The sequence below is a fragment of the Gavia stellata genome, chromosome 3 (genome assembly GCF_030936135.1).
Source record: "Gavia stellata isolate bGavSte3 chromosome 3, bGavSte3.hap2, whole genome shotgun sequence".
In the NCBI taxonomy this organism is placed as follows: domain Eukaryota; kingdom Metazoa; phylum Chordata; class Aves; order Gaviiformes; family Gaviidae; genus Gavia; species Gavia stellata.
In genome coordinates, this window is record NC_082596.1 from 24,858,907 (window position 1) to 24,876,166 (window position 17,260).

At 36.0% G+C, this 17,260-nt stretch overlaps 1 protein-coding gene across 2 annotated transcripts in view; it reads left to right on the forward strand.

The window, feature by feature from the left end:
• The window catches only part of STK3 (serine/threonine kinase 3), a 134,979-nt gene that overhangs the window by 22,515 nt on the left and 95,204 nt on the right, over positions 1-17,260 (forward strand). Inside the window, exons 5-6 of one of the 2 annotated variants that reach the window (XM_059835970.1) lie at positions 4,918-5,082; positions 5,503-5,670. The exons of the other annotated variant lie outside the window; for it this stretch is intronic. Coding sequence (XP_059691953.1) covers positions 4,918-5,082; positions 5,503-5,670 — 333 coding nt within the window. The remainder of the gene's footprint in view (positions 1-4,917; positions 5,083-5,502; positions 5,671-17,260) is intronic. 2 annotated transcript variants of the gene reach the window in all.

The window sequence follows — 17,260 nt, forward strand, 5'->3', positions numbered from 1 at the left end:
CTTTCTTGGCTTGTTGAGTAAGGCTGGAAATTCATTGTGTCCTTCTAAGTATTATAAGATATTAAAGCTAAACATTCTGTCTGTGTATTGTTATGCATACACTTGGCCATGTTTAGCAATAATATAAGCAGGAATGACTTCAGTGACTGCATCACATTATATAGATGATGATTATATGTATGTGTGTATGTATATACACACACATTTTATGAAGCACAAGTGGATGGATATAGGACATCTGGAGTTGGGATTGATGTGTCTCAGAACACTTATGGCAGAGTAAGCCTGTCCTTCCTTTTCTCTGTGCTTCCCTGTTACTTCTGTTCCTGATAAACATGACTCGTGCTGTCTGCTTACTTCTTATAGGTGACATTCACTTCTACGGGCTTTTTTGACCACTGGATGTATTTTGATGTTACTTAAATACTTCTTACTTTTGTAACACATAGCCTTGCTAGAGCTTTCCTTTACTGATGGTCCCCAGATGGTGTATCAGGCTGCAGTACTCTAGAACTCACTCTCTTCTGCTTTGCTGGATTCTCAGTCCTTAGCTTCTTTGTCAACCTTTTGGTATGGGGGTGTTCTGTTACCCTCTCCTTTTGAGAGCTGGATTTTGCCACACAGCTGCAAAAGCACTTCTCCATCTAGAGGTGATCCAAAGATCTCCATGTGGTTTAACCATTAATTTTTCAAGAACTAAAGCTAGGGATTTACCTCCTTAGGAACACAACATATTGAAGAGAGACCTTCTCTGCAGAGCCTTCTAAGCACAATTTCCCATATTACTCGCTTCTGGATGAAAGCGGGCAGTAAGTTATATGCCTATTTTGCTATACATTTGTCAGTGCTTGGGATCATCTTTTGATGCATGTTCAGGATGAACTGCATGGAAGTCTTTGGAGATTGAGGACATTGTGTTGTGTCTGAAGTGGGGTGGATTTGGCAAAGCTCTGGCAGAAAGCGTTACACTCAGCATGTCATAAACCATTCATGATACAGTATTTGTTAATAGCCAGAGCTTAAATTGCCTGTAGTGTGAGTCTTCAGTTTTAGAGTACTTCACCACAAAATTATTAGCTCATATAATGAGGGTTGTCTCCTTCTCCATATATCTTTCTGACCATACTTTAGTTTATCTTACAGTTGATTGAAAGTCCCTTCTTTCTTGACGCCAGATCAGGTAGGTGGTTTCAGTCCCTTGGCGCAATGCCAGGAAAGCAGTCTTGTTTGAGCTGTGTATAACAGGGTTTTTGGTTCTCCTGTCACACAATCCTTTGAAGCAGCACAGCAGTCAGCATAAAGAAGTAGCACAAATAAAGGTTTTGAGCAGTGTGCCACTGAATAGAAACACTGAAATATCTCAGAGATAAATAGCAGGCAAGGAATGTGTAATGTGCAGCAGAGGCAGTAACTGCTTGCTGTGGAGCTAATGCCACCATCAATTTCATCCTCTACTCGCATAGGGAAAGGTTTATGAAAGTCACTGGGATTCTTTGGGTATTGCAACACATGCAGTTATTTGGAGAGCAATGCCAATGTGAGCAGCTCCCACTCTGCTACATCCTTGTTGGCTATGCCATGAATTGAATCGGGGACCTGATTTGTTGGAAAAATAATTTGGCAGACAGGTTTATTTTTAACTAGGGGCAGTTACAGTTGTTCAGTGGAAGGCCTGACACACAGTGGGAATTATTGTAGATTGCAGTGAAAGGAGGGATGGGAGCTTGGCACTGCTGTTTAAATAAATGTATGTGTAACTGTGCCCTTGGGCTCCACGCCCAGGTTTTATGAGACTGGATGGAAGCTGGAATAGGGAAGTGGTTCTGTTTGTTAAATAATTAAAACTTGTTATGAGCAACTCCAGTGCAGATAATCTTGCTGACTAATCATTTTTTTCTTTCTGTTGAGTCATTCTGTTGGCTTAGAGTGATTGTGAGTGGGTTTTTTGTTTCTTGTGGGCTTTTGGTGGTGGTTTTTCTTGGAGGGAGGTATGGATGTGTACCAACACTTTCAAAACTGAAACTGGAAGGAATTGCTGTTGCTTAATTTCTGTATAGGGTTGGAAAAGTAGAGAAAGAGGGGAAAAACGCAACCCGTTGTTGCAGACAAATTAGAGTATTCATCTTCAGTTTTGCAGTTTCTAAGAAAGTGTCAAGTTAATTTGCTTAGTTCTTATACTAAAGCATCGACGTGTAATTAAACAGCATTTCAGTTACATGAATAATTTCTTTGCATATCCTTGAGAAATTGTATCACATAGGATGAACTGTGTGTGTGTTTTTTGCTTTTATTCTAGAATAAATACTGATCAAAATCTCGGAAGTGTTCTTGGGGGTTCTGGTACCTGCAAAAGATTCACTCTTACTGTTTCTCTGATAGCACTTGTTCAGGCACTTATGTGTTCCTATTATGTTGATCTAAAGCAATGAAGATAAACAACTGTGCTAGCTGATAACTTACTCAGTAGTCCATGTAGTTTATGAAGCAGATAAATGAAAATATATCTCAATTTTTTTTTTTACTGGATTGTATTTTCTTTGGTACTGAAATGTCTGCCAGCTTGTTGCCAGTTGATACTTGCAGCTTATGGTGTCATTTGTGATAGTATATGAATTCTGCAAAATTTTAAAGTAGTAAATAAGAGAAGTGTTTTGGACTGCCTAGTCTATACCACCTCTTTATTTATAGTAGGTGTTTAATAATTGATTATTTTTTCTAGCTTTAAAACTGAAGTTTGTCTGGTCTGCTTAAAAAAAAGTCAAGCAAAAGAGTTCTTAGTGTTTCCTTTGTGATGCTTTTACAGAAGTTCAATAAATATCCCATTTGCAATTTTTTTTCCTTAGTCTTCAGTTTTTCACTTTTGTTTCTCAGTTTGTATTCAGTTACTTGACTAATTGGAGAGTACCTTTCTGTTCATCCTGACTGAAAAATAAACAGCAGACATGATATGAAAGAGAGCTGGGTATAACTGTGCAAAATATATTGTTGACTTCAGGAACTCTAAAGTTCTAAAGAGCCTCAACTCTTCTACCTTAATTCTCAGAAGTAACTGAAGGCCATGCTGTTATTAAAGAACATAAAGAAATCTTTTAAAAATTCAGCATGGTCGTAGAAGATAGTATTATTTACTGGTAAACGTTATGTAAAGGAATATGTTTTTTAGAGACTAGAAGATATTAACAAGCTGCAACTACTTTGAAAGTTGTGGGCTGACGTTGCATTATCTTCACATAGTGGTAGTTGTGCTTACTAAAATGTGGCTTGTCTTTTTAAAATATATTCAGGGCCAGCTATGTTAAGATTTCGGTAGTTCCATTGTACAACTTTATAGTGCCATAGTAACATGATATATTACATGGGTTATCTTACATGATATATTACGTGGGTTATCTACACTTAGGAACTAACAGGAAACCTTTGCATAGACAGCAAACTAATTAACATTGCTGGTAGGTATCTAAAAAAATACAGTATTTGTGGCTGAAATTAAAGAGCCATATATTCAGTCTGATTATATTTTCCTATGAGGAAATAATCTAGCAATTGTCAAGTGATGCAGGTAATTTAAAAAGAACCCAAAAGTTCAGTGAGCGTTCATTCTCTGTATCACCCAGCAGCAAGAAAAGAACAACAGTGTAAGAAAAAGCCCATAGCATCTGTTTGGCATCCATTCTTGATCATTTCTGTAATTGTCTATTGTTTAAAGGAACAGGTGATAATAGTTATTGGCACCTTCTAGCGTAAGAGTACCCTGACATCTTAGTTGTCCTTTTTCAGGGCTGAGTAGGGTTTTCAGAAGGTCATTGGCACACATCTGTATGGGTGTAGTTCTACAGCTTTCGGTCAATATGGAGCACAGGCAGAGTGAGTAATGCTAATTTTTGAAAATGAACAGTTACTTGCATTCCATATAAAATAAAGGCACTAGCCTTAAAAGGAATGGCTTACTTGACAGACTTTGGTAAAATTCTGTAAGCTAGTTGGGAACTGTTGGGGTGTTTGTATTTCTGCATGCTATATTATCTCCCTACAGATCATAAGTAGCAAGCTGTCCCTGACTAATATATTTTTTTCTTGCTTTGTGATAAATAATCATTTGGCTATTTTCTGTACACCTTTATCCCTTGCTTTTTGTTTTGTGTTATTTTTGTTCTTGTGAAGAAGCTCTTAATTCATCCTAATTTGTAAATTGCTGGCAATGAGAACCTAATAGTAGCGCAATTAGGAATAGCTGGTGGACAGAAGTTTGATATTACTAATTGTAGACATAGCAGGCATTTCATATGTAGGAATTTGAGAAATAAAGAAAGCATGGCATTCCTTTCATCTCTTTCCAAATGTAGGACTGTGCCAGTTTGTTGGGCAAACTGTGTAAAGGACTTAAGGGCATGGATATTTGAGGAACAGCTCTAGCCTTCCACAGCAGAGAAAGGGCTATCTTTTTCCAGGGAAGTATTCTGCTATATGTCATCTAGTCCAGTGGTGATCACCATTACCTTGACAATTAATATGATCTTAGTGATAAATGTGTTAATTATATATTGTATATATTATATATTTTAGAAACTGCATCAGTCTTTATGAAGGATGTCAACATCTAAAGAGCAGTGACTTTTGATTGACAGGCAAGAGAATATTGCATATTCTGCCATCTGATCTGTGTCAGTCAGCCCCTTCTCTAGTTTTGCAGCTTGGACTCTAGAAGTGCAATATTTAGCTATAATGGGTCAAGTTAGTAGATCAGAGTTTTGAATTGTAAATGTTATTGGGCATATTCCCGTGTTAAAGTAAAATACATTAAAATACATAATACATTGTATTATTCGTAATAATCATTATGAAATGATCATGTTTTAAATAGTTCAAATATATAGAGTCTATGTGTATACCTGAAAATGGTTTTATGTTTTCTTGCAGCTAACAGAAGATGAAATTGCAACTATTCTGAAATCTACTCTTAAAGGACTTGAATACTTGCACTTTATGAGAAAAATACATAGAGATATAAAGGCTGGAAACATCCTTCTTAATACTGAGGGACATGCAAAATTAGCTGATTTTGGTGTGGCTGGTCAGTTAACAGTAAGTAAAGATCTTTCTGTGGAAAGATCATTTAAAAATGCTTTAGTGCTCCTAACCATGTTCGTTTGTCTTCTGCCTTGAATTTTGTGTCTGAGGAGTGACTAGTGGTGGAGCTAACATTCTTTATCATGATGAGTATTTAATGTATTGCAAGGCTATTTAGTTTTTAGTTGTTTATTTTTGTAACCCAGTGTACTTCAAGTGCATGTTGATCCCACTTTAAATTTTTGTTTGAGGTTTATGATCATTGTCACCTGTTTGATTTCTGTAGGCTGATGGGCTGAATCTGTTTGGTCTCAATTGGAAGTCACTACCATTTGACCTTTGGGTGGCTAATTTAACTTTGAAATATAAAATTAATATAAAAAGAATCTGAAAATAAGCATCTCTGTTTTAATTGCATAAATAATATAATTACAGGATACAATGGCAAAACGTAATACTGTTATAGGAACTCCGTTTTGGATGGCTCCTGAAGTAATACAAGAGATTGGCTATAACTGTGTGGCAGACATCTGGTCCCTTGGTATCACTTCAATAGAAATGGCTGAAGGAAAGCCTCCGTATGCTGATATTCATCCAATGAGGGTAAGTGTGTGTGGTGGTGTTTTCTTGTTTGTTGTATTAAAAAAAAAGGCAACCCAAACCTCAAAATACTAATACTGGAGTCATAAAATTGTACATTTATGGACAAAGATTTTAAGACTAAGGATTTTTACTTGCTGTCTTGCTTCCTATTTACTGCAGTTTGCCTGTTTTTTAACAGGTCTTTGTAAGGTTTCAGAATGCTTTTATCTCCACTTGAGAGAGAAATAAAGCAGTAAGTGCTTAATTGACTTGAAGGCAACATACAGAGCCTATTCCATACCGTACCTGCACTTAGAGTTCCATAACCATGAGGCCTTCCTCCTTTGAAAGGGAGTTTTGAAGCAAAGATGACCTAAAGAAGGATTCAGAATTGTCCTATGTGAGCACTGCTAATATTAGTAACCCCTGACAGTTTTTACTTATTACTGACTCTTAAAGTCTGTTACTGAGTTAGTTTACTTTTTGCAAAGTAAAATGTAAATATAATTAGTCGCTTTATGAGAAGTAGCAGTTATAAAGGAATTACTTGGAGAAGTTCTTGGGGAACAATGTTTGTCTAAGAATAACTGTTGCCACTGTTAGGCATGCTTTTATTTTTTTAAATGAGCTGTAGAATAGCTAAACTGATTGCACTGGGCATCAATAAATACTTCGTTGTTGAATTGTTTATAGCCCATTTGATATTAATAAAGCACTTTATATTGCTAAAAGCAGATTTTTTTCATCTTTGTGATTTACTGCAAAAATAGCGTGCGTACTAGATTATTTTATTCAGTTTTCTTTTGCTGGTGCCTTATCAGGATCTTAATATAAGGAAGCTACCGCTGTTGAAAGAGAAGGTACTGTTTATATATGATTACTGTAAGGTGACGCATATATGAGTTCAAGTGTATTTAGTGGTGTTGGGTTATTGATTTTTTTTTTGTTTGTGGGGTTCTTGATTTTTGTTTGTGTGTGCTTTTTGGAGCAGAGATAATTCCTGAAATTTTATGGCAATGTGCAGCTCGGTTAAAGCTAGTGAGTGTTTGGCAGTTAGAAACATAATTTTGGAAACAAAGCTTAGTAATTTTCCTGCACCATATCTTTTTTTTCTTGTGTAATTAACTATTTTAAAATTACTGTTTGAACTGAAAATACTCAGATGAAAGCTGAGAACAAAGTATCTCTGAAGCTGTTTTTGATGGGAATTTAATTTAAGATGAAATAACATTTAAAAATATTTTGAAGAACTACTGATTACAAATTAAATACATTTGATCATGCTGGGGCTTTTGTTTTTACTTTTAATGAAAATGTCTTAATTACATCTGAGTTCATTTTAACATCATTATATGTAGTTGCACTAGCTGTTGAAAGGTGAGGACTACATTATCAGAGAGGGTTTTTATATGCATGACAATAGCTGCTTATAAATCAAAGGTCACTGAGTTTGAAAGCTTGTGAATCTGTTGAATTCTTGTAATCAAATGAATGCTATCAAAGGCCAAAGTAATTTAACACAACAGTTCTGTATTACGTAGAACATGTGTTCTTGTTAATAAATTACGTTCTGGTTTTTAATGGCTTGTATGCAGTTAGTACGCTTTTGTATATTTGATGCCTGCAGTTTTTCTTAATTTTTATTAGTGAGTTGTTACAGTGGTTAACAAGAAATACACAGATGTAAGTTGGAATAGTTTTCCCAGTGTCATATGATACAGCTTCACAGGACTTTTGGACATATGTAGATGCTTTCCTACTTTGTTTTAGTTATGACACAGAATTGATACAGGCAAGCATGAAAGCTTAGGCAAATTTTCATTGCTTTTTCTAGATGTTGCTGGAGTTCTGTGGTATTTATGTAAAGCATAGTTTTGTTACTTGGGAATGCCTGTTGAAATTACCATGTACGCTATTTTGCTGTAGGCTGGTTGGCACTGCCACAAAGGTAATGCGCTGCCAGTAGGCCATTTCCTTGTCAACTGCATTTACAACTTAATAGAAATATTACATGACTTCTTTAAACAAGTGTTTTGGCAGTGAGGAAATAGCAGATTCCATGCAAACAAGCACAGCTTCCTCTGCTTAACCACACTCTAGCTACTCCAAAGAATTGTACTAGTTTCAGCTGGCAAAGAATGAGAAGTGGGGGGGAGCAAAATGAAATTTCATGTGGGGGGAAAAAACAGCAGGTTTTTTGTTTAAGTATTCCCATTTTAGTATATTTGACTGTGTAAGTGTCACCAATGCTATTTCACTTGTTTCTGATGCAAATCTGAGTTCAACAGAACCTGCAGTTGTCATACTTGGTTTGAGGCTCAAAGGTCAAGACCATTTGCCAGCTCAGTAAGTCTTAATGCTTTATTCGTGTAAGAATTAGGGAATGCCTCACATATTTGGTGTCAGAGTCCTTTTGTGTTTTTGCTAATGATGAAAAGTGAAGCTTCTGTATTTTCTCTTGTGTTTTCATCAAAGGAGAGGAGTGTTTTCAAGTAGTTGTAAAGGAGGAAAAAATACAGATGTCCTCAAGGTTGCCCTAAAATGTGGTGATACAGTCACTAGAAATAGCAAGAGATAAGTCAAAAAATCACTCAGACTTAGATAATGTAACCCATCCAGTAGGGCTAGAAGCATGTTGATTGCAGTAGTCATTGCAGCAGCCAGGGTTAATGTGGCTAACAGTGTTTGTATCTGCTTTTGATAGCTCTGCTGGGATGAGCAGTTAAGAATTTATAGTGGAGCTAATTAAAGGGGGCTTCAGTGTGATTCTAGAGCAAGGCTCAATCTCCTACTCTGAAGCTGCAGTGATACGTTTTAACAGCTGCACTCCCGTGTCCCGTATTGACTGCAGCATGTATGCTGTCCTACCACTGTCTGAATTTAATTCAAACCATTAACTGCTTTGTTCAGTCTCTCCTCTTCATGCAATATCTGTCTTTATTATTTCTGTTTTTTTCTAAATTCCTCTTTTTTAAAAATCTGTAATGGAAGCATAAAGATTGGCACTGTTTAGCTATAGTTGTAATTTTGCTTTTTGGTAAAAATTGGTAACATGCTTTTGAAATATCTTCTGTGTTTGCTAATCAAACCATGATCTCAGTTTTGTCATGTAAAAGAGTTGTTTCAGGTGGAAGATCCTTTAAGCTGCAAAGTTTTTACTTGATCATAATCCACCTGCTGCTGATATTTGGCTTTGTTAACAAATAGATTAACAGCACTTTGCCATAAAGCTAATTGTAAACCTTTTCTTATAGTCACACAATGACTTGATCACTTCTTGCTGCGAGGCTGTGATTTTCATGATCAATTTAAGTCAATTTAAGTGTGGGCTGCTGATTATAGAGACAGCCTATCCCTAGCCAGGAGTTCTTGACCTTTCTGTTAAGCAAACACTAGTGTGGCCTCACAAGGAGTTGGATAAAGGAACTGATGTTATGAAAAGTTAACCTGACAGAAACCTGCTAGAACTGAGCCAGAGAAGTTGTAGGAGCATGTAGATGGACAGAGGAAGTGGGTTGAATGGAGTTACTGCCTTTGGTCACAGCTATGCAATGAGCTTTGTAGACCAATTATAAAACTGCAACCTGTGTTTTATAAAATTTGCTGCTCTTTGCCAGGTCAACACTTACTGACAGGATGGTGTGCTTCAGATAAATGCTGTTAGCTTTCTTCCAAAAACTAAAACAAAACAAAAAGCCAACCACCCCACCAACTCTTTTCTTTCATGCTTATCAGGCAGCTGCAATAATTCACGTTGCTGTGGTATGGAAGAAGCTGGTGGTAGATCTGTTTTTCAACGCTTCACAGTATTGGCCTTTGTTTCTTTATGGTGAGGTTTGTTGGAAATGGACATGTGGGCATCACATGTTCTGCAGTGAATTGGAGGAAGCCAATTTGAACTGCTTCCATTTGCTTTAAGTCCAATCATGATATTTATTTTTCCATGGCACTTACCCAGATTATCCATGCCTTCTGCTTAGCCTGTGTCATTTCCACCGTGGGCTAATCTGTTTGTAATAATTTTTTATTCCTGATGTATCTTACAACAATCTACCATTTCCCAGTTTTTTTATTCTCAGCATATTGCATTAAAACTGCAGACTGAAGTGAGAATTATTGCTGTGTAAAGCTGCAAGAACCAAGGAGGGTGTCATGTTGAGCATCGCTGTCTGATTGAGACCAGTTTTTCAATCACTGAGGAAATGGTTTCGTCTATGCCTTTTGTGCCAGAAGTTGAGGAGAGGGAAAAAGAAAAAGCACTTCTGGTGATGTCAGATGTCTTTCTGTATAGTCACTCCTGCATTTCTTCTCTCCAACAGATGGAATTGTCTCATCAGTTTCTATTATTTTGAGAGTTCACCTATCTTATCTCAGCATTACTGCTTTTAATTTAGAGTAGGTTTGTAAAGGTATATTATATGGTTTTCTTATGTTAGTGCTTTTGCTTATCTTTTAGAAAAGAGTTTGAGTTAACTTCTAAAAGTTGTTTTGCTTTTAAGAACTTTCCATGAGACTTTTTGTTAATTTGTAACTTGAGCTCTTGTCTGCTGTTTCTAGATAGAGTGAGCTAATATTTAAAGAGATTTAAAATATGGATTTTTCATTGTACATTACTGTTTATTATTTTACTACCTCTTCAAAATCGTATGGAATAATGGCAGTGAGCTGTGGTAGGACTCACTGAGCGTGATTCCTCAGGGAGTTCATAATTCTTAAGTATTTCTGTTGTGCATTCTATGTTATGATAGTTCCATTACAATTAAATATCTCATGTAATTTTAAGCAACTATTAAAATTATTTTAAAACAGTTAAATCTTAAGTCTTGAAAAAAAGCATGTGAGACCCTAACACATCCAGTTCTTTGAATAGTAGGAATCCATATAATTAAAAGAACAAAAAACCTGACTTCCCCTTCCTCTGGATATTCCATGGTGTCTTGTCTTTCTTAAAATAATATGATTTCTCAGGACAGGATTTTAGTGTGTATTGTCTTACACAATGCCCTATTAATTCTAAATTTTTAAATAATAAATGATGATATACAGTATAATGTATGTTTACAGTGGAGATCTAAGACACTGATGTGATAGGGTTGAGGCAATAGACTGGAATTGGAGAAGCATACGTCTTGCTGCAGGCTTCCCAAAGAGCTGTTGGGAGACCTTTGGACCTCTTTAGGCTTTAAAAGGAATTTTCGCGTTTGCTTTAAACTCACCTAAATGCAGGCAATGGCTGCAAAGAGGTGGTATTCCTACCTGTTTCTATGCATTTTCATTAGCCGTTTCTGTTGGAATGAGCATTTAAGTGGCCACATGATGAGCTGGATCAGAAAACTACTCCATCTGAAAACTAAGTTACAAGAAGTAACTTGCACTGATATTGTTAACATGGCGCTTGGACTAGGTGGGGACAAAAATGTGTGGCTGGAACCGGTGGGAGAATTGGATTATCCCTTTTTGGGGATCAGCCAAGTTGGTGCTGAGGTTGACTTAAAGTAATTGCAAAACCAGAGTCTCAGCTGTTTGTTTGTAAATTTATTATCATGAAAGCTTAATAATTATTTACGGAAACTCCTGTATACAGAAATACATCAAAGGTCATAATGTATCCAGATACCATCATGCTTGGGAGCTATAGGTGTAGGTGCAGTACTGCCATGCTGGTTTTGCTGCTCTGGATTTAATTTACCTTTTGAATGCAGAGTGAGCCTGAGGGGAAGGAAGGAGATTGCTCTTCTTTTTTCTGATAGATTAGTAAGTGTCTGCAGACTATGGAGCTTCTCTGGAGATGGCTTTTACAAATGCCTGTTGTAAGGGACGAACTGAATTTTTTTTTTTTGTAGCCTGTCCTACCTGTCCTTTTGGACTTTTTCTAGTTGGGCATATCAATAAAATGTGGCAGGGTTCTAGACCTTTCATGGGTAAGTGTGCCCTCACAAAGCCTCCCTCCTTCTCCGCCTCATCTATTCTTCCATCTTTGACTGCTATTGCCATGATACAGCTGAACTTCATGGGGTAAACTTCCAGTGGCCTTCAGTTTGCATGCACCTGCAGGCAGGTGCTTCATAGTATATTTGCCTCTGTGGTACTATTTATAGCCAGAATTTCAAATAGGTGTTATAACTTTATTAAAGAAAAAAAATGAGCACAATTAATACCAGACAGTATTTGTCTAACAGACAATAAAGTATGTTCTTTCTATATATTGGGGGGGAGGGGGTGGGAAATCGGTGTCAAGGGAGTTGCTTCTCACATAAATCACCGTAAGAAGTGCAACTCCATATGGTAATAGGATATGTAGGATATGTAGCAGTTTTCCTTTGAGAGAGTAGTAGTATTATGTGGTTCAAACCAGTTGTACCTATACTAATACCAATGCTGATCTGGGAATTGTATCTTTGGTAGTTTTCTTTTTCTGTTCAACAACTTTCTTTTCAGGGTTGAACTCTAAGGAAATTACTTACTTTATTTAAGTGTTCTTAAATGAAAATGTAAAGCTTTCTCTTTTAAATATGCTGCTGCTTCAAATCAGTAAGCAGCCTGTCCACCTGCTCTGATCAAAATGTGAATAATTGTTGTATGGTGATTTTTGTATGAATAAAAAAAACCAAACAGATTAAGACACTTCTTTCAGCCGTACATTTAAAAAAAAAAGTGCCAAATGCTTTTTCATTCAAAATTTATGTCACTTGTCAAAATAAGCATAGATTTTAAAAATTATTACTATTTTTTTTTAACCTTGAAGAATGATCAATGTTTAAAGTGTGTGAACAGAACTCTTTACCTGAACTGCTTCAGATGTGGTGAGTTAATGCTGAGGTGCAGGCCAGTTCCTAACACCCTGTTCATGATTTGACCCCTTTCAACAAGGCTTGTGGAATTGAGAGATGATAAATGTTGGGCAAATTAAAGTTAGTAATTGTGTACCTTTGAACTTTTTGAAGAGGTTTTGCCACGTTTGTTTATCAGCAGCCTGTACTCCCTTTTTCCCCACAGAAGAGATTGACAGATCTCCCTGGTTTATGGGACTCTTGAGAGTACAAACCATGTAAAAAAACTGGATACGTACAAGAGTTCAGTTCTCTTTCCCTAGAGATTCACATAAGGGGTGCAGAACTGGCCTGATAATCTAGTTTCTTTTAATCAAGATACTACCTTGTTAGTATCTGGCTCTTCATAGAGAGGAAAAATGACATAGAACAGGATGTAAGGAGCAGAAGAAAGTAAAAGGTGGGGATAACGGGAAACAGGGTTGGGTTGAGTTCAGCTTTAGAAATCCAGAAGATGCTGCTGAGGTAAGACAGGGGAAGCTATGTGAAGTCTGGTAGAGTTCACTAATGAGAGGAAATCAATACTTTTTATAAAGGTTCACATTAACTCATGTTTGTCTAATCGGTACACAATGATATGACATTAGCATTGATGCACATACTATGAAAACATTAGATTACTTGAGGCGTGTATGATGATTAAATCAGAGGATGACAAGGCCCTATTCCCATCCACATTAAAGCTTTTGAAAAGTCTGCAATCTGATGTCTTCCTGTAGGTATTGCTTCCTGTAATTGTTGTCTTCCTGTAGGTATTGCTTTTCTTATCTTTGTTCTGCATCTCTCTAACTTGTTTTTTCCCTTCAGTGAAGAGATGGCTTGAAAGTTCACATAGTAAGACTGCTGCAATATAAATAAAGTACAGTTAAATGTATTTGTGGTTATAAAATCTAGCATAAATGTTTCACCGTTCATCTCACTCCTTCATATCACTAGAATTTTTTTGGGTAGAATAAATAATATGTTTATTACAGTTAAAAGTATGAATTCTTTAAATTTTCTAATGATATCAGGTTTGATGGTTGCATATGTGTGCAAAAAGGAAATGTTAATCTGTCATGTGTAATAAAGTAGCAGAAGTGGAGAATATTTGAAATTTGGACTGGAACTGGAGTTTAATTTGAATTAAATGGAAAACATTTATTTCATGCTTCTAAATGAGGTTTTAATTAAAATTAAATTAGTTCATCTTTTTAGACTTACCCCTGAGTAGGAAATTTGAAACATACTTTAGTTGATGGTTGGTTTTCTCTGACTTTGATTAATCACTTTCAAAGTAAGAGGAGGATCAGTACAGTAATTTCATAATTACACACAAGTGAGTTAACTTGAAACTTTTAACTAAAATAACTGTAAAGGAAGTTTGATGTTGGTTAGTTTTGTGTAATGCTGTGTATCTTTAGTGTATAATTCAGATTCTTAGAAGTGCTAATCTGAAAAAAGGACCATACCAAGATGCTACCCATTTATTTGCAAGATACTTTAATAGGGAAGTGTTTGACCTGGGAATATTATTTTTCAAAGACGTTGGAACAGTAAACGGAGGCTGAACAAATCCATGAAATTGATGGAAGGATTCCTGATGGCTTGAGTGAGCATTGCATCAAGCCCTACATCTGTGAGCGTTGGTAAAGATTATTTGATAGAACTGTTAATGTGGGTAAAGCCAGGAAACCTAGTGCAGCATAGGTTAACATTATTCTCTGCTGCTGAGCTGGCTGCTTTCTTCCTGGACAAATGTTAAAACCAAACAAGCAAACAAACCCCCACCAAAAACCTCATTCAGAAGTTTTAAATCACTATAGATCTGCTCATTTGTGATGTTAGCAAAACCGTAAACATAGATCAAAGTGCAAAGCAAAACTATTTTGCAACTTGAAGATCTCAAGAAAATCTTACTTGAAATAGGCAATCGGTATTAAATCATCAAGATGCATTAAAACTAGAGTCACAATTTTAATGTTACAAGACTTTTTTATTAGTTAACTTTACAGACATTCTTATTTGAAAAAGCCTTTCCATCATTTTTACACATCAGCGTATGCTGAATTTATACAATTTCTCTTTAACTTGCACTATGGACTTGGAAAATTATTCAGCAAGGTGTTTATGCCCAGACTTACGAGAACTCCTTTAACTAAAAATTCTGCAATACCCTGCATGGTATTGTAAAACATGCCACAGATATAAAAAACTTCTAAGTGAAGAGCTATATATATTTACTACAGATGATTCTATTTCTTTTTATTTCTATCATCTTTCAAGTTCCAGGGTTAACACAAACTATACAAGGTTTATTTTTATTCAGAGGTCTGGCAGCTAGCTTTATTGAAGAGGAGGGAATTTCTGTATTGCTTTTAATCGAACTAGGTCTATTTGGATTTTTGTGTGTGACTAGTGTCCTGTTAAGCCAAAAAAGAACCCAGTAAGTAATTCTAAGAGTATCTTGGAAGCTTGAATCAATGCTCCTTTATTGAAGTGAATTATATGTTCATTTTTTCTTAAACTTTGACATGTTTTCTGTCAGTATAGCTAGTTGACTTGGAGGAAGTGCTTTAAAGAGACTTGACTACTATATCACCAAATTCTTAACATGTTATTACACTTTTTAAAAGCAAAAGCGTGTATTTACTTGGGTTTTAGTTAAAGGGATATTTATTTGATTTTTTTCAATCATGTGGGAGAAAACCGCAATCAGATTAGGAGGAAAATATTAAGCTTCTATTGCTACTTACCGTAAGATTTTTAAACACTTTAAGTCTATACTGGTTGTTTACTTTGTAAAAAATCTAAAAAATTGCTTAGATTGAAAGGAGGGTAAAATTTGGAATGGAGAAAGCTTATTAAGACTGTATGTACCCTGTTTCTGTCTTGGTATTATATTGCCTTAAAATGTACACTAGGTCATTTTTAAAGAGGATGATGCATATTTAATGGAAGAAATTTATTTGAAAGGAAGGGTTGCCAATCAGACTAAATTTGTTTCAGTTAAAACTTGATGGTCTAAAGACAACTTATAATCCTTTTCTTGTTATAGAGTATTGTCAAATTTGTAGTAGTATCAGTTAAAAAGTTTATGGAAACTTTGTTTTAAGGTGATTTAAAATAGAACTAAATCTTCAATTTGTATTTGATGGCACCTGTTTTCATTTTGTTTCCCTGGCAACACCAGTGGTATCAAAAATTGCCTGTAGACCACCCTGGTTTTAGAGAAGAATGAAAACAGCCTGGCTTTTTCATTTCAGCTTTTTATTTTACTGACTAAATACTTAAACAAAACTCTGACACACAGTCAGTAGTTTGTGAACGGACTCGAATGATTTGGGTATGCAGTTTGTGATTTCTGTATTAACATTTTCTGTATTAATGTCGGTGCATGTTACGTTATTTTAAAAACGCATTGAGAGACTTATATAGGAAATACTTTTGATATCCCATGGCAGAAAAAGCTGTGTTTGAAAGCTGTATTGTCTACCTGCAGAAAAGTAGAGTAAAAGTTTATAGTTTTTTAGATACTGTGGCCTGTTTTTAAAGCTGTATGAATCCAAATTTTTATTCCACATGTAAGTTGTTATTATTGGCATTCCCATGGGAAAGAAATAAAACCAACACAAATGTTACCTCCAGATTTCTACTTTCTTCTGTGCCTCTTTTTACCATGTCTGAGAATTTACACTGATTATGAAGATTACACACGTGGCGTTCCAAACACCTCAAATCTTAACACATTATCAGTTTCTAGTTTGTGTTTCAGAAGAACAAACATGAACATAATTCTTCAAAGTACTGCTTATCATTACCTGCCTACCTGAAAAACTCTACCAACAAAAGCCTCCTCTGCAAAGTATGTCCCTGAACTCCATGCTATACTGTTGATGATAAAAAAAATAATGTTGGTGTTCTGGTGGAGCAAGTCAGAACTAACTTCTGATTTATAGTGAGAACTACAGAAACACTGGAGAGTCTGGGAAGTTTTAGGTGTGTCATGTTTTCCATTCTCCCCCAGAAATTTAGAATAGTTTTGGAACATAATGAAGTGATCTGCTCTCAGAAAAGGCTGTTTTAGTGGGGAGGACCTCTGATGGAATTCAAGGGAGTCTATGATGGCCCCTGCAGTACTTCCCAGTGTCCTGGTGCCGTGACTGTAGGCTTGGCAATAGAGGTGGCAGCCCAGTATTCTCTCTGCTGCTGTTCCTTTTTTCATGCTATGAATGTTTATGTAGGTAAATGTAAAACAGGTAGCATTAGCAAGCATAAGATTTATGGGCAAAATAACATGCATATATTGAAGTAGTCATCTGTTTTAACTGGTATGTTCCTTAAGAAGTGTAATAATCATGAACTCTGACCTTGGGACTGAGGGCATGTCTACACTGGGTAGGTACATACAGGCACAAGTGAGCTTTGCCCATGCTGTCCTCCTTTTACTTTTCTCCAGGAGTTTCTCTAGAGCAATTTTGTGTGCACTTCAAATACTTCAATTTTTTGTCAGATGAGGGAGGAATGTTACTCCATCTTGCTTTTTGTTTGTTTGTCTGCATAATACAACTAATTTGTGCAAACCATCTTTTTTGATATTCAGAAGCAGTAAGCATTTGATTTTCAGGGGGGAAAAAGAGCATATGTAAGTTCCTAATTTTTAAAACAAACTAAAAGAGGAGCTTTAATGAATGCAGTGTTGTTGTTGAACAGTCAGATTAATTGAATTGTGTAGAGAACCAGTACAAAGTTTCTGAAGAGTTGATCTTTCTTGCATTCGTGTGAATTTTCGTATATAAATG